This window comes from Mirounga leonina, unplaced genomic scaffold (genome assembly GCF_011800145.1).
Source record: "Mirounga leonina isolate KUSES-001 unplaced genomic scaffold, KU_Mleo_1.0 Mir_454, whole genome shotgun sequence".
Taxonomy (NCBI): domain Eukaryota; kingdom Metazoa; phylum Chordata; class Mammalia; order Carnivora; family Phocidae; genus Mirounga; species Mirounga leonina.
Genome location: NW_023270763.1, coordinates 15,535,574 through 15,551,014, shown reverse-complemented (window position 1 = coordinate 15,551,014; position 15,441 = coordinate 15,535,574). Strand labels below are relative to the sequence as shown.

Here is a 15,441-nt window from a genome sequence, read left to right as displayed (position 1 = left end):
CTTGCATGCCGTTTGCTCAGACCACAGTCCTCTAGCCCGTGGCTGCTCTACGGGGAGGAGAAAGCCTGCCTTTTGGCTGAAAGTTAGTACCCTGGCCAGAATGGTAGTAAGACCCAGAAACTTGATGCCCTCTCTTTACTGCTGTCCTTATATGAAGTTGTTTGTCCTGGGCACGGGACACCACCTAAGTCATCAGGATAGCGCCAATCTTAAGACTCCTGTGGTGAGGGCGCCTGGGTGGCTCAGTTGGTTAAGCGACTGCCTTCGGCTCAGGTCATGATCCTGGAGTCCCGGGATCGAGTCCCGCATCAGGGTACCTGCTCAGCAGGGAGTCTGCTTCTCCCTCTCCCTCTACCCCCTCTTGTGCTCTTTCTCTCTCTCACTCTCTCTCTCAAATAAATAAAATCTTTAAAAAAAAAAAAAAAAAGACTCCTGTGGTGAGGTTTCCTCCTGATTGATCTAATGTGATCCCCTTCACATCCCTGGTCTAGCCACTTCTGGCCACAGGACCTCCACTGGCAGTCCGCCGAAACCAGTACCCGACTGAATTAAAACCCAACCAGGGACTGTTTCCTAGGGAAGTTGGCTGTAAGGACTACATGTGTTGGAATGTCGCTTAGATCATGATGGATTTCTATCTTTACTGTTTTCCATCAATGTTCTCTATTAACTAAAGCTACAAAATTTGGTAATTTCTTGTAAAACTTTTCTAGTGTTCTCCATGGGTTAAAAATGGCAAGTTCTTCAAGCCAAGGTAAAATAAGACATGACCTTCAAGGCACCCATCTGTAGCCTGGGATGCAATGGGGAAATGGGGGGACGCTAGCATCCCTCCTACAGGGGCCTTTATTGGCAACGATGGTTATAGCGATTTTGTTCGGGAAATGCCTTGGGTCGCTTTGACACCATGAACCTCTGACTTACCCTGGAACGCCACCTGGAGTCAGGATTGGGGGGCAGGGGGATTTTCTAGGTAATGGACCTTCTCTTTTCTTCAGTTCCCAAGGACTCTCCCTTGGGGTGCCTTTTAACCCCCTGGAAACAGATTGCAAAACTTAGGAAAGGACTGAGCTCCTGTAACACTGCATGGCCTCAGCGGGATCTATTAGAGCTCCTCTGCAGGAAATAGAGCAAATAGATCTAGGGTAACTTCATTGCTCATACCTAGCCTTCATTGCTCTACACCAAGACCTCGACCTAAAAGGGCCTCTTGCAGAATTTTGCCTGAACATTCTGGCTAGTGAGCCCCCTCCACACGCTGACATATTGGATGATAGTTATCTAAATAAGCCTCCGAATTAACCCAGGTTGCTGGAGGAAACACAGGCCCTCCCTAGCAAAGGGGACTCTGACTCTCTCACTGTTCTTCCTCCTAATAGATGTGGGGGCTTCTTCTTCACTCATTTCCCGGGTTAATGGCTATAACTAGAGCCAACTGTGGTTAGTCTCCCTCAGGACAGGAACTTTGAGGGATATTTCCAAGCAGCTGCTGAAACTCCTTTTGTTTCGGGGAAATTCCCTGTCTTCTCCAGCCCAACATGGACTGCCTATTCCCACTTGTTGGCAGGAAAACATGGCGTCTGTGCCTCTGTTGGAGCTGATGAGCTCTGGAACCGGAAACCCTTTCTCTGCCTTCTGGCAGCACTTGGCCTCTTCTGTCTCCCCCTCCCCCTTTCTATTTCCACACCACCTGGGTGTGGCCTGCATAACTGGCTTCTAGAGCATCCTCTGTGCCTCAGGCATCATGGCTCCTTCCCTCGCTATAAAGGAGCAAGAAGAGCACCCCCTGGACCTAACACCGCCCACTCCAGATTTCCTCACCAGCATCTCAGGTAAAAACTGACAATGGGAAGGATCCAGGTGGAACATAATTTAGTATTTAAACTAAATTTGTTGGTTTAAGATAGACCTGTCTTTAAAGTTAGCACTAAATGTGAGACTTATATTCTATCGAGGTTTGCTGAAGGTCAAATAACCTCATGTTATCTCTGTTGCAATTTGTTAGTAAAAAGATGACCAAAATGATGGTTAATTGTCTTATCAAAATTTTCATGGGTAATTGCTTTCAAAGTCTTTGGTAACCTGAAACTAAAGTTTTGCTTGGATGATGAGTGGGATTAAATTCATTGGGCATCTAGGTCTTTTCCAAATAGGATAAAGTGCTAAATCATTGATTACTGAATGTAGGTTTGCACTTTTGACTTGCAAAGAAACTAAAGATATTTGAGTCTCTTGGTAAACATGCTTTGTGCTTAATAGATTCATAAAATTGCCGTCTAGGGGCGCCTGGGTGGCTCAGTCGTTAAGCATCTGCCTTCGGTTCAGGTCATGATTCCGGGGTCCTGGGATCAGGCCCCACATCAGGCTCCCTGCTCCGCAGGAGGCCTGCTTCTCCCTCTCCCACTCCCCCTGCTTGTGTTCCCTCTCTGGCTGTCTTTCTCTCTGTCAAATATATAAAACCTTTAAAAAAAAATTAAAAATTAAAATTAAAAAATAAAATAAAATTGCCGTCTAAAAAGTTTGGGTGAAACAGTTCCTAGTTGGTTATTACTTAGTTTTCACTGGAGACTAAGATTTCTAAAAGTGAAAAAATTCTACTAACTCTAAGACTGATGGAAATAAAAGCAACTCTGTATGTGTAAGAAAGATATAAGTGATGTAGGAGAAAGAATTCTTGAGACGTCTTTGGTGCAAAAAGGTGATTTATTACAGCATGGGGACAGGACCCATGGGCAGAAAGAGCTGCAATGGGGTCATGAGGAGTGGCCCGTTATATACTTGCAAGTTGGGAGGCGGTTAGGGATAGTGTTAAGTGTCTAAGGAATTTTGGAAGCAAGGTTTCCAGGACCTTGAAGGGGCTAGCTATTGTTGGGAAAAGGTCATTTATTACCATCTAATAAAACCTTAGTCATGAGACCCTTCAGATATATATCGGTGGGCCATATGATTGGGGGGTTTAGTGATAAAGGAAATTTCTAAAGGAATTTTTATATGTTAAAGTAGACTTACAGGATCTTGGGGGTTGGGAGGTCAGGCTAGGATTGTCTTTTGCCCTTAGCAAAGTGTCAATATCAAGGCAGTTGAGTCCCTAGAGAAATGTCACTCTGCCTGTTTCAAGGACTTGTCAGTGGGTAGTAAGGAAATTTAATAATTTTTCTTCTGCTTTTGTTTCCCACATCATAAGGAATGGAAATGCATTTTTTTGAAGGTAAACGAAGGTAATTTTGTCCTAAATGAGACTGGTTGGAAAGAAATGGCTTGGGACAAAATCTGAATGCAAAGTAAAGTTGTAGGTTTGTGATGGGAAACCTTTGGAAAGGAATTTTAGGTGTGGTCAGGATGGACTACGATTGAAATGAATGGATTTTAAAAGTACATTGGTATAAGATTGAAAGTTGGCTTTCTCTCTGTTAAAAGGACAAAGTTTTCTTGAATTGTTGGTCTGCTTTTGATAAGAAAATGTAAATAGTTGTTTTCTCTTTGCCTGCCCAGAAAAACCATTTTCTATATTTTGCCTTTATCAGGTCTTTGACCATCCCTAATCCTATTTAGGCATGTGCTTTAAAACTTTCTAAGGTTTTAACAAACTTCCCCAAGATTTAAATCAGAACCAAAATCTTGACTAATTAGACTTGTTTGTTTGGTATGTTACATTCTGGTATAAGGTCATTATCACTCGATGTTCTGGCTTTTGAATTACATGTCACAGAAATAACTGAGTTTCCCAGTCAATTGCATCATAATGAATTCTCATATCAGATCATTAACAATGTCCATTTCTGAGTTTTTGTCATTTATAATTGTTCTAATTCTCTTGCAAAATGAGTTTCATCTTCAAGAAAGTCCATAAAAAGGACTTTTAGGACAAATACAGGTATTCAGTATCTTTAAGATCAAAACTGAAATGGGTAAGAATTTCCAGAACTAACTAAAAAGCTGCATTCAAATTAAACAAGACTTAGTAACATGGGACTAAATGAACTAAAAGGATGATTATAGTTTTGTGACTCTTGTTTGAAATATTGCTGGTTCTCTAATGTTTACTCTTTCACATTAAGCAAACTTTCTCTTAAGATGTCTATGACTTACAGAAACACGATAAAGTATTCATTTGTGAACATATTGAAGCATTTAACTTTTCTACCTGGACCCATTGAAATTCAAAAAGGTCTCAGTAAGTATTCCTTCTTCCAATCATAGTCATTTGTATAAGTTCAATAAGAATCTGTTCTCCTGGGGCACCTGAGTGGTTCAGATGGTTAAGCATCTGCCTTCAGCTCAGGTCATGATCTCAGGGTCCTGGGATTGAGCCCCTCATCTGGCTCTTCTTTCTCTTTCCCATGTTCATATTCTCCCTCTCCCTCTGTCTCAAATGAATCAACGACAAAAAAAAAAAAAAAAAAAGACTGTTCTCCTTGTAATAGGACACCATTGGAAATATTGGTTATTTTACCAAGGCTTTGACTGAAATGTCATATTTGAGAGAGACATGCATAGATTCAGATACGACCAAACAGCTTTCAGGAACTAAGGTTGACTTTATGAAACCTGGAGCCATAAAGTCCCTTGGAAATGTTGACCTGATACCTTGCTAAAGAGTTCCCAGCAGCCTCACCAGGTGAGTAAAGAATATCACCTCCTGGCAGGTGCAGGAACCTCAGGATACTTTGGGCACCTTGCAAAGAGGAATTCCCCCTTCAGGTATTATAAGGCATGTCTGATGGCAAGTACTTGGCTTGGCTTCTGGCCTGGAGAGGCTACTAAAAGTTCAACCTAGAGATTTCTTATAAAAGTTCCAGCAAAGCAGATTCTAAAAGATCTATTTGATCATTATTCTTGCTGAACTTATGTAAATAATTAGGCCAAGTTTGTTAAAATTGGACTTGTTTTGCAAACAAATTAGTCTTGACTTGGCTATCTCTGGAAATGAGGGTTATTTTAGAGGGAAAAATTATGTTTCAATAACCCAACTTTGTGGATGTTAAATCCTAGTTTTGATTGTCCTTAGATGTTGTTTGCTTTAGCTAGACAACTTGAGATAAACTTCAAGAGGAATTGCCACAAAAGCTCACGTATAAGCAGTCTTCTTGCTTGTTATTCTGTGGGGCTAATAACAGGACCGCATGGGCTTATGATTATTTGAACAACTGGGAAATGGGATAGATTCCCCAACAGTTGTAGAACTCAGCTATCACCTTGACCAACTCTATGTGGCTGGGATGACAAAATCGCTCCTTGAAAGCCAGAGCATACCCCACTCTATGGGGTTAATATGGACTTGTGGAGATAATGGATGACCCTACTTTCTTTATGATTAGATTGGATGATACACTTGGGGATGCCCTTATCTCTTGAGACAAGTCTTCTCCCACTTGCTAGTGATTCCTTGTAATTAGGATATAATTAATGCTGGACCTCAAACAGAGGTCTTCTTGATGGTATTATCCTTTAGTCATATTTATCCTAAAAGCCACCTCTATTGAGGTACAATGGCAAACAAAGCCTTTAGCCACACATACAACAGTCCTCCCGGTAAAAGGAGCCTCAAAGCTCACTATGGGACAGCCCCTGACTATAATGACTTCTCATCAGGCCCAGAGTGTCTTAGAGACCAAAGGCCACCAATAGATGATGGGAGGCCAACTTATTAAATACCAGGTTATGCTTATAGATACGCCTTAAATAATACTTAAAACCTGTCAGACTTTAAACCCAGCTACCTTATGCCTGGACCTGACCATCATACTTCTATAGAGCATAACTGGTCAGAGGTTATTGATCTTACTTATTCTAGGCAACCAGATTTAAAAGATTACCCTATTGAAAATGCCGATGACAGTTGGTTTACTGGTGGCAATAGTTTCAAAGAAAAGGGAATAAGGGGGCGCCTGGGTGGCTCAGTTGGTTAAGCGACTGCCTTCGGCTCAGGTCATGATCCTGGAGTCCCGGAATCGAGTCCCGCATCGGGCTCCCTGCTCAGCAGGGAGTCTGCTTCTCCCTCTGACCCTCCTCCCTCTCATGCTCTCTGTCTCTCATTCTCTCTCTCTCAAATAAATAAATAAAATCTTAAAAAAAAAAAAAGGGAATAAGAAAAGCTGGGTACACTATGGTGCTCACTCGTGCTTGCAATTGCCAAAGCCTTAAAAATTAATTTATACTGACTCCAAATATGCTTTCCTAGTCCTACATGCCCACAGAGCAATTTTTTAATAAAGACTTTATTTCTTTATTTATTTGTGAGAGAGAGATCACAAGAGAGCACACAAAGCAGGGGGAGCGCCAGGCAGAGGGAGAAGCAGGCTCCCCGCTGAGCAAGGAGCCCCATGAGGAATGATCCCAGGACTCTGGGATCGTGACCTGAGCCGAAGGCAGACGCTTAACCGACTGAGCCACCCAGGCGTTCCCCACAGAGCAATTTGGAAGAAAAGGGGGTTATTATCAAGCCATAACACCCCAGTCAAATATGGGTCTGAAATTATTACTCTTAAGGCTGTACACCTACCTAAGGAAGTAGCTGTAATTCACCTCAAAGGACATCAAAGAATATGACCTTAGAATCTAAAGGAAACAGTTCACTAGACCGTGCAGCCAAGCGGGCAGCACAAAATAAAACAAATATTACGTCTTTTACCAGCCTTAACTCCAATAAAGTCTGTAAGTCCAGTCTATTCAGACCAAGAAATGCACAGGACTGGCTTGTTAATAATGAGGGGAAAATCTTTATACCCAAAAATAACCAATGGAAGGTAATACAGGCTTTACACCAGGCTCCTGATTTGGGTAAAAAAGCCATGGAGGTGGCAAAAACTTTGCTAAGAGAAATTGTCCCTAGATTTGGACTCCCTTGGTCCCTACAAAGTGACAACGGACAGTCTTTTATTACACAAATTCAAAATATGGCCCTCCAAAACTGAATAGCCCTTGATATCTTTTTTTTTTTTTTTAAGATTTTATTTATTTGACAGAGAGAGACACAGCGAGAGATGGAACACAAGCAGGGGGAGTGGGAGAGGGAGAAGCAGGCTCCCTGCAGAGCAGGGAGCCCGATGCGGGGCTCGATCCCAGGACCCTGGGATCATGACCTGAGCTGAAGGCAGTCGCTTAACCAACTGAGCCACCCAGGCGCCTGCCCTTGGTATCTTGACCGCAGTTAAAGGGGCCCAGAATTATATGACTGTGTTCTGAGGGGACCCAATGGCTGTGTGGCTCTAACTTGCGGCCATGGCTTCCCCCAGGCGAGATAGGCTGCTGAAGATCACTCTTTAGTAAAATTTATGTAACAACTTCTCATTCCATAGTGATTTCAGTCATTCTCAACAAATTCACATATAGTGATCAAAATTTGAACAAATAACTCTTGGAGGAATTGTTACATATATGTGATACCAATGTTTAGATGAATGGACCCCTGATGATTGCAATAAAATTCTAGTCAGGTGGTAGGTACCAGAAGTTTTAAAATTGTGCAAACCTGTTCCAGAAATTCCACATCTAGGAATTCAAGAAACAGTCATGAATGTGTAAAGAAATTAGCTATAAAGATGTTCATTTAACAAGTTGTATAAAATAGGGAAAATCAATAAATAACTTAAGTGTCCTACAATATAGAATTATATGTTATGATTCATACACATGATGAAATGTTATACAGCCATTTAAAATATTATGAAAGAATACCTGACATGAAAGTATCTTCACAATATATTAAATGGAAGAGTAGGTATACATAGTATGTTTATATTCTGAGAAAGTTCATACATATTTTAAAGACTTGAATTATGTACACTTAAGTAGTGATGTTACCGATTGGATAGTGATTGCTTCCTTTTGTTGTTGTTGTTTTTGCTGTTCATATTTGCCAATTTGTCTAAAATGAACACACTTTTAGTAATTAAGCATACTATGGTGGTTTAAAATAGGTCCACAGATTCTTTGACACTTCTTTCAAAAAGTGGAGCCTAATTCCTCTCCAACATCATGACCCTAAGCTAAAACCACCCTGTTAGCCACTTCTGAATTCTTTACCTCTGGAAACTAAGATAACTATCTGTTGCTGTAAGCCACTAGGTTTTGAAGTAATTTATTACACAGCAATAGGTAACTAATACACAATTTCTACAGTTACTATATTTAAACTATGAAAGTTTTAGTATCTAAGGTGAGCAAAATCTCGTTAGAACACCTACAGAGTGTTGCTTTAACATGGCTTATGTCTGTCTGGGACTGTGATGAATTGGGAATTGTGTACGAACTGACATTAGCCCCAAGGTCCTTACACTAAGGTCCTTACACTCTAAATCTAATTTTTTCCATTGGATAACTAAGACATACTTATGTGAATGTGGTGCCTTGCACATACCAGACAAAAAAGAATGAACCAATGAATGAATTTTTAACTGTTGATCTAAAAATACAAAATACGGGATGCCTGGGTGGCTCAGTCTGTTAAGTGGCTGCCTTTGGCTCAGGTCATGATCTCAGGGTCCTGGGATCGAGTTCCACATCGGACTCCCTGCTCAGTGGGGAACCTGCTTCTCCCTCTCCCTCTGCTTGTGCTCTGTCAAATAAATAAAATCTTTAAAAAAATACAAAATACTATATACACAAGTGGTTAGGTGGTGTTTAAATGAAGTTCTATGGATTTCAAAGGGATGGATATTCACTGTGGGTGAAAGATTCGGAGAGAAAGTGGCACTTAAAATAAGTACAGGTGGAATTTATTTTAGAAAGATTAAAATGATAAAGGGGAAAAGGGCATGCTAAGTAGGACAGCACAGATTCACATGAAGAAGCAGAATCGAATATGGTGAGGACAGGACAGAAGATCTGTGTCAAGTACCAAGTGTGTTTTTGGAAGTTGTGGTACAAAATTGAAGAAAATCTAATAGATGATTTCCAGCACAATGTAAGGAATCTAGGCTTTTTATCCTACAGGGTTAGAGCAGTCCTTGAGGGGTTTTTTTTTTTTTTATGTTTAAAATGGTCTTCAGGAAGATTAATCTGGACATGGTATCTCTGAAACACAGCAGGAGAGTAGGAGTAAGGAAAAATCCTGAAGGCCAAGACAGTGGCAATGGAAACATTACTAATGATGTAAGTGCTGTGCTTGCTTCAGCAGCACATATACTAATCATGTGAGGGCCTGTTATATACCAGGCACTAAGAGCTTTACATGTATTATTTTATTTACACCTCACAAGAACTTTCTTTTTTTAAAATTTTATTTATTTATTTGAGAGAGAGAGAATGAGAGATAGAGAGCACGAGAGGGAAGAGGGTCAGAGGGAGAAGCAGACTCCCTGCGAAGCAGGGAGCCGGATGAGGGACTCGATCCCGGGACTCCAGGATCATGACCTGAGCCGAAGGCAGTCGCTCAACCGACTGAGCCACCCAGGCGCCCGACACCTCACAAGAGCTCTTGCAATAGGTACAGTATTATACCCATTTTATAGATAAGGGACAGATAACTTAAGAGTTTAAGCAGCTTGCCCAAGTTCATACAGGTGTTTGACTCGTCAAAGCCAGGACTCCTACTATAGCAAACTCTATTCATTCTTCTTTTTTTTAAATTTTTTTTTTTAAGATTTTATTTATTGAGAGAGAGAATGAGATAGAGAGAGCATGAGGTGGGGAGGGTCAGAGGGAGAAGCAGACTCCCTGCCGAGCAGGGAGCCCGATGCGGGACTTGATCCTGGGACTCCAGGATCATGACCTGAGCCGAAGGCAGCTGCCCAACCAACTGAGCCACCCAGGCGCCCTCTATTCATTCTTCTGAATATAGTAAATGAAGAATATAACACTTTGACTAGAGAGGAAGAAGGGATTGTGTTCTGTAAACTGAAAAATAGTTGCTATTTATTGAGTTCCTCTTATGTGCCATGTGCCAGGCCCTTAACTGTGTGATAGGATTTATATATTTAATCTATAATCCATAGTTTGGTACGGTAATCCGGTATCATTCCCATTTTACAAATGAGAAACCAGAAGCGTGGTGTAACTTGAAAGTAGTTACCTCAGAAGTGTGCCGAAAGCCACAGCGATGAATAGTCATAGTGAGGATTAAAATTCAGGTTGCTCCTTCCAGTACACGGCACTCTTCTCTCCTTAGAAGGACTCACCACTGGGCACAGAGGCCTAACGGAATGCAGGCTGAAGAGAAAGGACAGCCACCATGACACTGACATTGTGTGTATAATTTTTAAGCCACAACTCAACTCTTGTCTTTGAACGTGGAGTTTGTGGGTGGTTCTGAACAGAATCTTGCATATGATAGCGGAAAACTGTGATGCTGGAAGGAGGGAATGCTTTCGAGTATCTGCTATCCCTGGTGTCCTTTGTAACTAGCTGTATGACCTCTGAAAAGTGACTTGAACTCCTTTGCCTCAGAATCCCCTCTATAAAATGGGAGATAGCAGCGTCCACCTGAAAGGCTTGTTGTGAGATCAACATTGCAGAGAACCTAGCAAATGTTCAATATACACTATTACAACGGAAAATATTCCTGTTCTGGCAAATATTAAACTTGCACACCACATCTATGAAATCTTGTACAGATTCCTATCTTTGTTCCCCCCTATTCATCTTGTTTACACATAAGATGAACTTATTTGTTCATTTGCGGACTTGAAACGAGTTACCGTAGCAACTGAAAAAGACAAAAAACAAAACCACCAGAAGAGTTCAAATGCCGTTCTTGCTGCTTTTAATTAAAAACCCTAAAAAGGCATACCCACTTGGACACTTGGATGTTACTTAATTAACAATCACTAAGGAAAAGATACTGAAGCGGTAAACTTAAGCGATGTCGAAAAGAAGTCATGTCGACCAACACGGATTCTCCCCCTTACGACCACAGTTACAGCTGGAGTCAGAGAAAATACTTTTATCAGGGCCTTCGGGTATCCTGCAGAAAACTGACAAAAAAATAAAATTATTCTCTTTAGCCCATGCATAGGCACTGGAAGTAAATTCTGCACTTATATTTTTTAAAAAGATGTTTTCTGCATTTCCTAGCCTCTTCTCCCAACTACAAAATCCAAAAGGTAGCGGTTTACACTATTCTGACTGCAGCCCAGAGATGAGGGGGGCGTTTAGGGGGTCCAGCGGTGACTCGCCAACGCGGAGCAGCCTCGGAAGGGGGCGACACTGCCCGGCTGCAGACGGCCGACGCGAGAGGCGCGCGGGCGGCCAGGGTGCTCGCGGGGCTTCCCAGGGCTCCGGCCGCTTGCAGCCCGCACGCACCTGCGCTCAGCCGAGCCGAGTGCGCGCCCGGGGCTGCAGCTGGCGCTGGCGCCGCTTGCGCTGGCCGTTGAGGAGCTTCTGCGCGATCTTGCGCTCGTGGCCGCCGGGCACTGGCCAGTTGGTGCGCAGTTCCCGCTCGCGCCGCGTCCGACCCTTGCTGCGCCCGGCCCCGCAGGCCGGGAAGTCGCGCAGGTAGGAGTAATCCAGGCACTCGTAGAGCTCGTCCTCGGAGCTCACGGGCGGCCCCCTCTGGGGCGGCTGCGGCGGGAGCCGAGCCCGGGCGCTGAGAAGGAGCGCGTCCATCGCGCCGCGCCCCGGGGCCGCCCGCCCGCGCGCGCGCGCTTCTGGAGGGACCTGCCCCGCGTTTCGATTGGCTCTGCCCGCGGGGGGTGGGGCTGACGGCTGACGTCACAGAGCCCGGAAGGAGGCGCACGCCAGGCTCCGGCACTGCGGTCCCAGGAAGCGTGACGCTCTTCTCTGGCAGCCTGTGCGCTGCTGGCGGGAGAGGGGCGTTTGGCAAAATCCGACTGAACATTTTGTTATCTGTCGGCCCGAAGTGGAAAACTACCCAAGTGTCAACAACGGGGAGGGGCTGCTTAAAGAACACGGGCCATGCATTCCTCCGGAGGACTTTTATCGGCAGTAATTTGTTAGGCTGTTGATGACATGAGAAAGTGCTCAGTAATGATGTAAAGGGAAAAATTCGCTTTGAAGACTATCTCTGGTATTCCAGTAACGTATTTTTAAAACATCTACCTACATAAAAGATTGAAAGGAAAGCCATCAAAGCGCCAAAAGTACTTGTGGCTGGAAAGGCCACACATACATTAGCTCTTTTTCCTTCCCGCCGTCCCCGTTTTTGGTAAGGAGTATGAATGAATGGTATTAAGCGGGAGATTATAAAGGCCTGCCACAGAGCCTGGAACGGCGCGCGATTTCGCATTATTCGCGGGTGCCCAGGTCCTCCGGTCAGGGGACGCCGAACTTGTTAGCTTGGCGCGCCGGCAATTGGGGGTGAGGGCCCGGAGTAGGGAGCGGCGGTGCAGGGGACTTAGCTGTGTCCGGCCCCCGCGGGCTAGCCCGGGGGTGCGAGAGCAATCAGGCCGGGTGACGGCGCCCGAAAAGGCCGGGTCTCCCCCCTCGCCGAGGCGGCAGCTGCAGCGCAGGGCGGGAGTCTTTGCGCTCCGCCGCACCCCAGGCTCCGCGGCGACTCCCAGGTCTCATTACCTAGTTAACCGTCTCTCCAAACGCTGCTCTCAGGGAGTTACTGCGAAGAACGCCTTCGTTTGGGTGAGGTTTAACTAGCCCAGATAATTCTCTTCCCACAAAAATTGCAGCTATCGTCTCGGGGATTTTCTTTTTAATAGATCAAAAATAATTCCCGACTTAAAAAAAAAAAAAAAAAAAAAGGCCTTCCCAGATATTCGATCTTGCTGAGTTTGTTGCCGATTTGAGATTTTTTTCTTCGGCACTGTGAAGACCTATCCCTGGTGGGGCGTGGCCTACATACCACGCTCTGAGGGCAATTTTGGTGGTTCCTTAAATGAACAAGTCCCGGGAGAGTGTTTTTAATAAAATACCGAGAGGATTTTCTCTTCCACCCACGTCTTACATTTGCTATTGCGAAAAAGAGAAACTAATATTTCTCCTTCTACTGTTCTCCCACGCATGATCTTTTTGAAAAAAATCTTTTCAGTTTGTTATGAAAATATTCAGATATCTTAAAAGTGCAAAGAATAGAACAATGAACTCCCATATCCCATCACACGGATTCAACAATTATCAAGATCCTGTCACATTTGCTTTATATATATCCCTTTCTGTTTTCCTCTGCTGCAGACCTAATGTCATTTCACCCCTATATTTCTCCATATACAGCTCTACAAAACTAGACTTATTGCAGTGTTATTTTCACACCTGACAAAATCAACCACCCCTGTTATTAGCTAATACCCAGTCCAGAACATTTCTCTGATTGTCTAAAAGACATCAGAATACAGTTCAGAATATACATGAAATCTATACATGAAGCTTGCTTGGAAGTCTCATATTCTAGGGCAGTCTCCCTGTCCTTTTCATTTTCCCCTGACATTGACTTGTGGCAGAAACTGGGTCAGTTGTCCTGTAAAATGTCCCACTTCGTGGATTTGTCTGCTTCTTTGTGGTGCCATTTAACTTGTTCCTCTCTTCCATATTTCCTATAAATTGAGGTTGGATCTAGAGGCTTGTTTATACTCAGATTCAATTTTGGGGGCAAGAAAACTTCCTAGGAAGTAAAGTGTGTTGGCATCACACCAGGATATCCACCATAGTTCATTGTCTCAATTTTAGTGATGTTATGACTTATCAGTGAACTCAGGTGGTAAGAGCCTTTCCTTGAAATTGAGGTTCCACATAAACTTTTATCTAATGATTTCATCTATAGTTCATTGCTTTATTTGCTATTATGTTCATTTGCTATTATTTCATTATGGGCTATGAAATGTAATTTTCTAATTCAATCATTCCTTCCACATTTATTTGCTAGAATTCTTTCTTTCATGAACCTAGGCCATTTGGTTACCCTGAAATACATTATGACAAGAAAGGCAAAACAAATGTTTAATTCCCTTTAATTTTTTAAAGTTTGTTTGTTTGTTTAATCTCTACACCCAATGTGGAGCTCGAACCCATGACCCAGAGATCAAGAGTCACATGCTCTTCCAACTGAGCCAGCCAGGTGCCCCTAATTCCCTTTTAAAGATGGGTTTTCAGGGGCGCCTGGGTGGCTCGGTCATTGGGCGTCTGCCTTCGGCTCAGGTCATGATCCCAGGGTCCTGGGATAGAGCCCCGCATCAGGCTCCCTGCTCCACGGGAAGCCTGCTTCTCCCTCTCCCACTCCCCCTGCTTGTGTTCCCTCTCTCGCTGTGTCTCTCTCTGTCAAATAAATAAATAAATAAATCTTAAAAAAAAAAAAAAGATGGGTTTTCAGGGTTCTGATGGACATGGCTCTTTTTATTATTTTTTTATTTTTTTATTTTTTAAAGATTTTATTTATTTATTTGACACACAGAGAGAAAGCACAAGTAGGCAGAGAGGCAGGCAGAGAGAGAGAGAGGCAGAAGCAGGCTCTCCACTGAGCAGGGAGCCCGATGCGGGACTCGATCCCAGGACTCCAGGATCATGACCTGAGCCGAAGGCAGTCGCTTAACCAACTGAGCCACCCAGGCGCCCGGACATGGCTCTTTTAAAAACACAATGTGTTCAATCCATTTCATTCATTTTTATAATTTTTTTAATGCTCAAATTGTTCCATCTTTGGCCAGTGGGAGCTCCTTCATGTAATTCCTATGTTCTGTTGGCATTAATCTAGTAGTCTTGGAGAATGCCTTTGTTTTCTGGTAAACCAAGATGTCCATCCAGGCTCATCCTATACATTGTATGCCCCAGCCCTGGAATCAGCCATTTCCCCAAGGAGTCCTTGATCTTTTTAGTATAGACAATGGATTTAGACACAACAATCTTAAGGCTATGTATTATGTTTCTTGGTCTTTACAAAAGCCCTGTGAAATATTACTGTCCCAATTTTCCAGATGAAGAAACAGTTTAACAACTTCCCCAAGGTTATATAACTAATAAAAAGCAGAGCCAGGGGGTGCCTGGGTGGCTCAGTCGTTAAACGTCTGCCTTCGGCTCAGGTCATGATCCCAGGGTCCTGGGATCGAGCCCCGCATCGGGCTCCCTGCTCGGCGGGAAACCTGCTTCTCCCTCTCCCACTCCCCTGCTTGTGTTCCCTTTCTTGCTGTGTCTCTCTGTGTCAAATAAATAAATAAAATCTTAAAAAAAAAAAAGCAGAGCCAGGCTAAGAGTGAGATCTTCTGATCCCTAGGTAATTGTCTCTTCCATATTACTATGCCTCTTCATATAAACTCCTTACTTGTTGGTTCACAGATTGCTAAACATTCCTGCCCTCCTTGCTTCTGAGATGATATTTAAAAGCAGGTGCCACCATCTTGTCTTGCTCTCTTGCCCCAGAACTCTGAATTGATTCTGATGATATCATTGCAGCAAGATTTTAAAGTGGACTTTGTACCTTATTTGGTGGTTTGACTCCAGATCCAGGGGATTAAACAACTTACAATCATACTCCAGGAGCAGACTTTAATTCTTCATGTTAGCATAACCATGCACACACAGTTTATAAAGCTCTATCTCATCACT

The 15,441-nt window shown here is 43.3% G+C and overlaps 1 protein-coding gene across 1 annotated transcript; it reads right to left on the bottom strand.

The window, feature by feature from the left end:
* Positions 1 to 10,674: 10,674 nt before the first annotated feature.
* On the bottom strand, positions 10,675 to 11,609 carry NUPR2 (nuclear protein 2, transcriptional regulator). Its single transcript, XM_034988747.1, has 2 exons — positions 11,242 to 11,609; positions 10,675 to 10,913 (listed from the first exon to the last, which is right to left on the bottom strand). The coding sequence occupies exon 1, from the start codon at positions 11,542 to 11,544 to the stop codon at positions 11,248 to 11,250; it is 297 nt and encodes a 98-aa protein (XP_034844638.1). The 5' UTR covers positions 11,545 to 11,609; the 3' UTR covers positions 10,675 to 10,913; positions 11,242 to 11,247.
* Positions 11,610 to 15,441: the final 3,832 nt, after the last annotated feature.

Bases quoted from the DNA above. Each gene is read 5' to 3' on its own strand.
- NUPR2 (XM_034988747.1), bottom strand. From the start codon at position 11,544: ATGGACGCGCTCCTTCTCAGCGCCCGGGCTCGGCTCCCGCCGCAGCCG.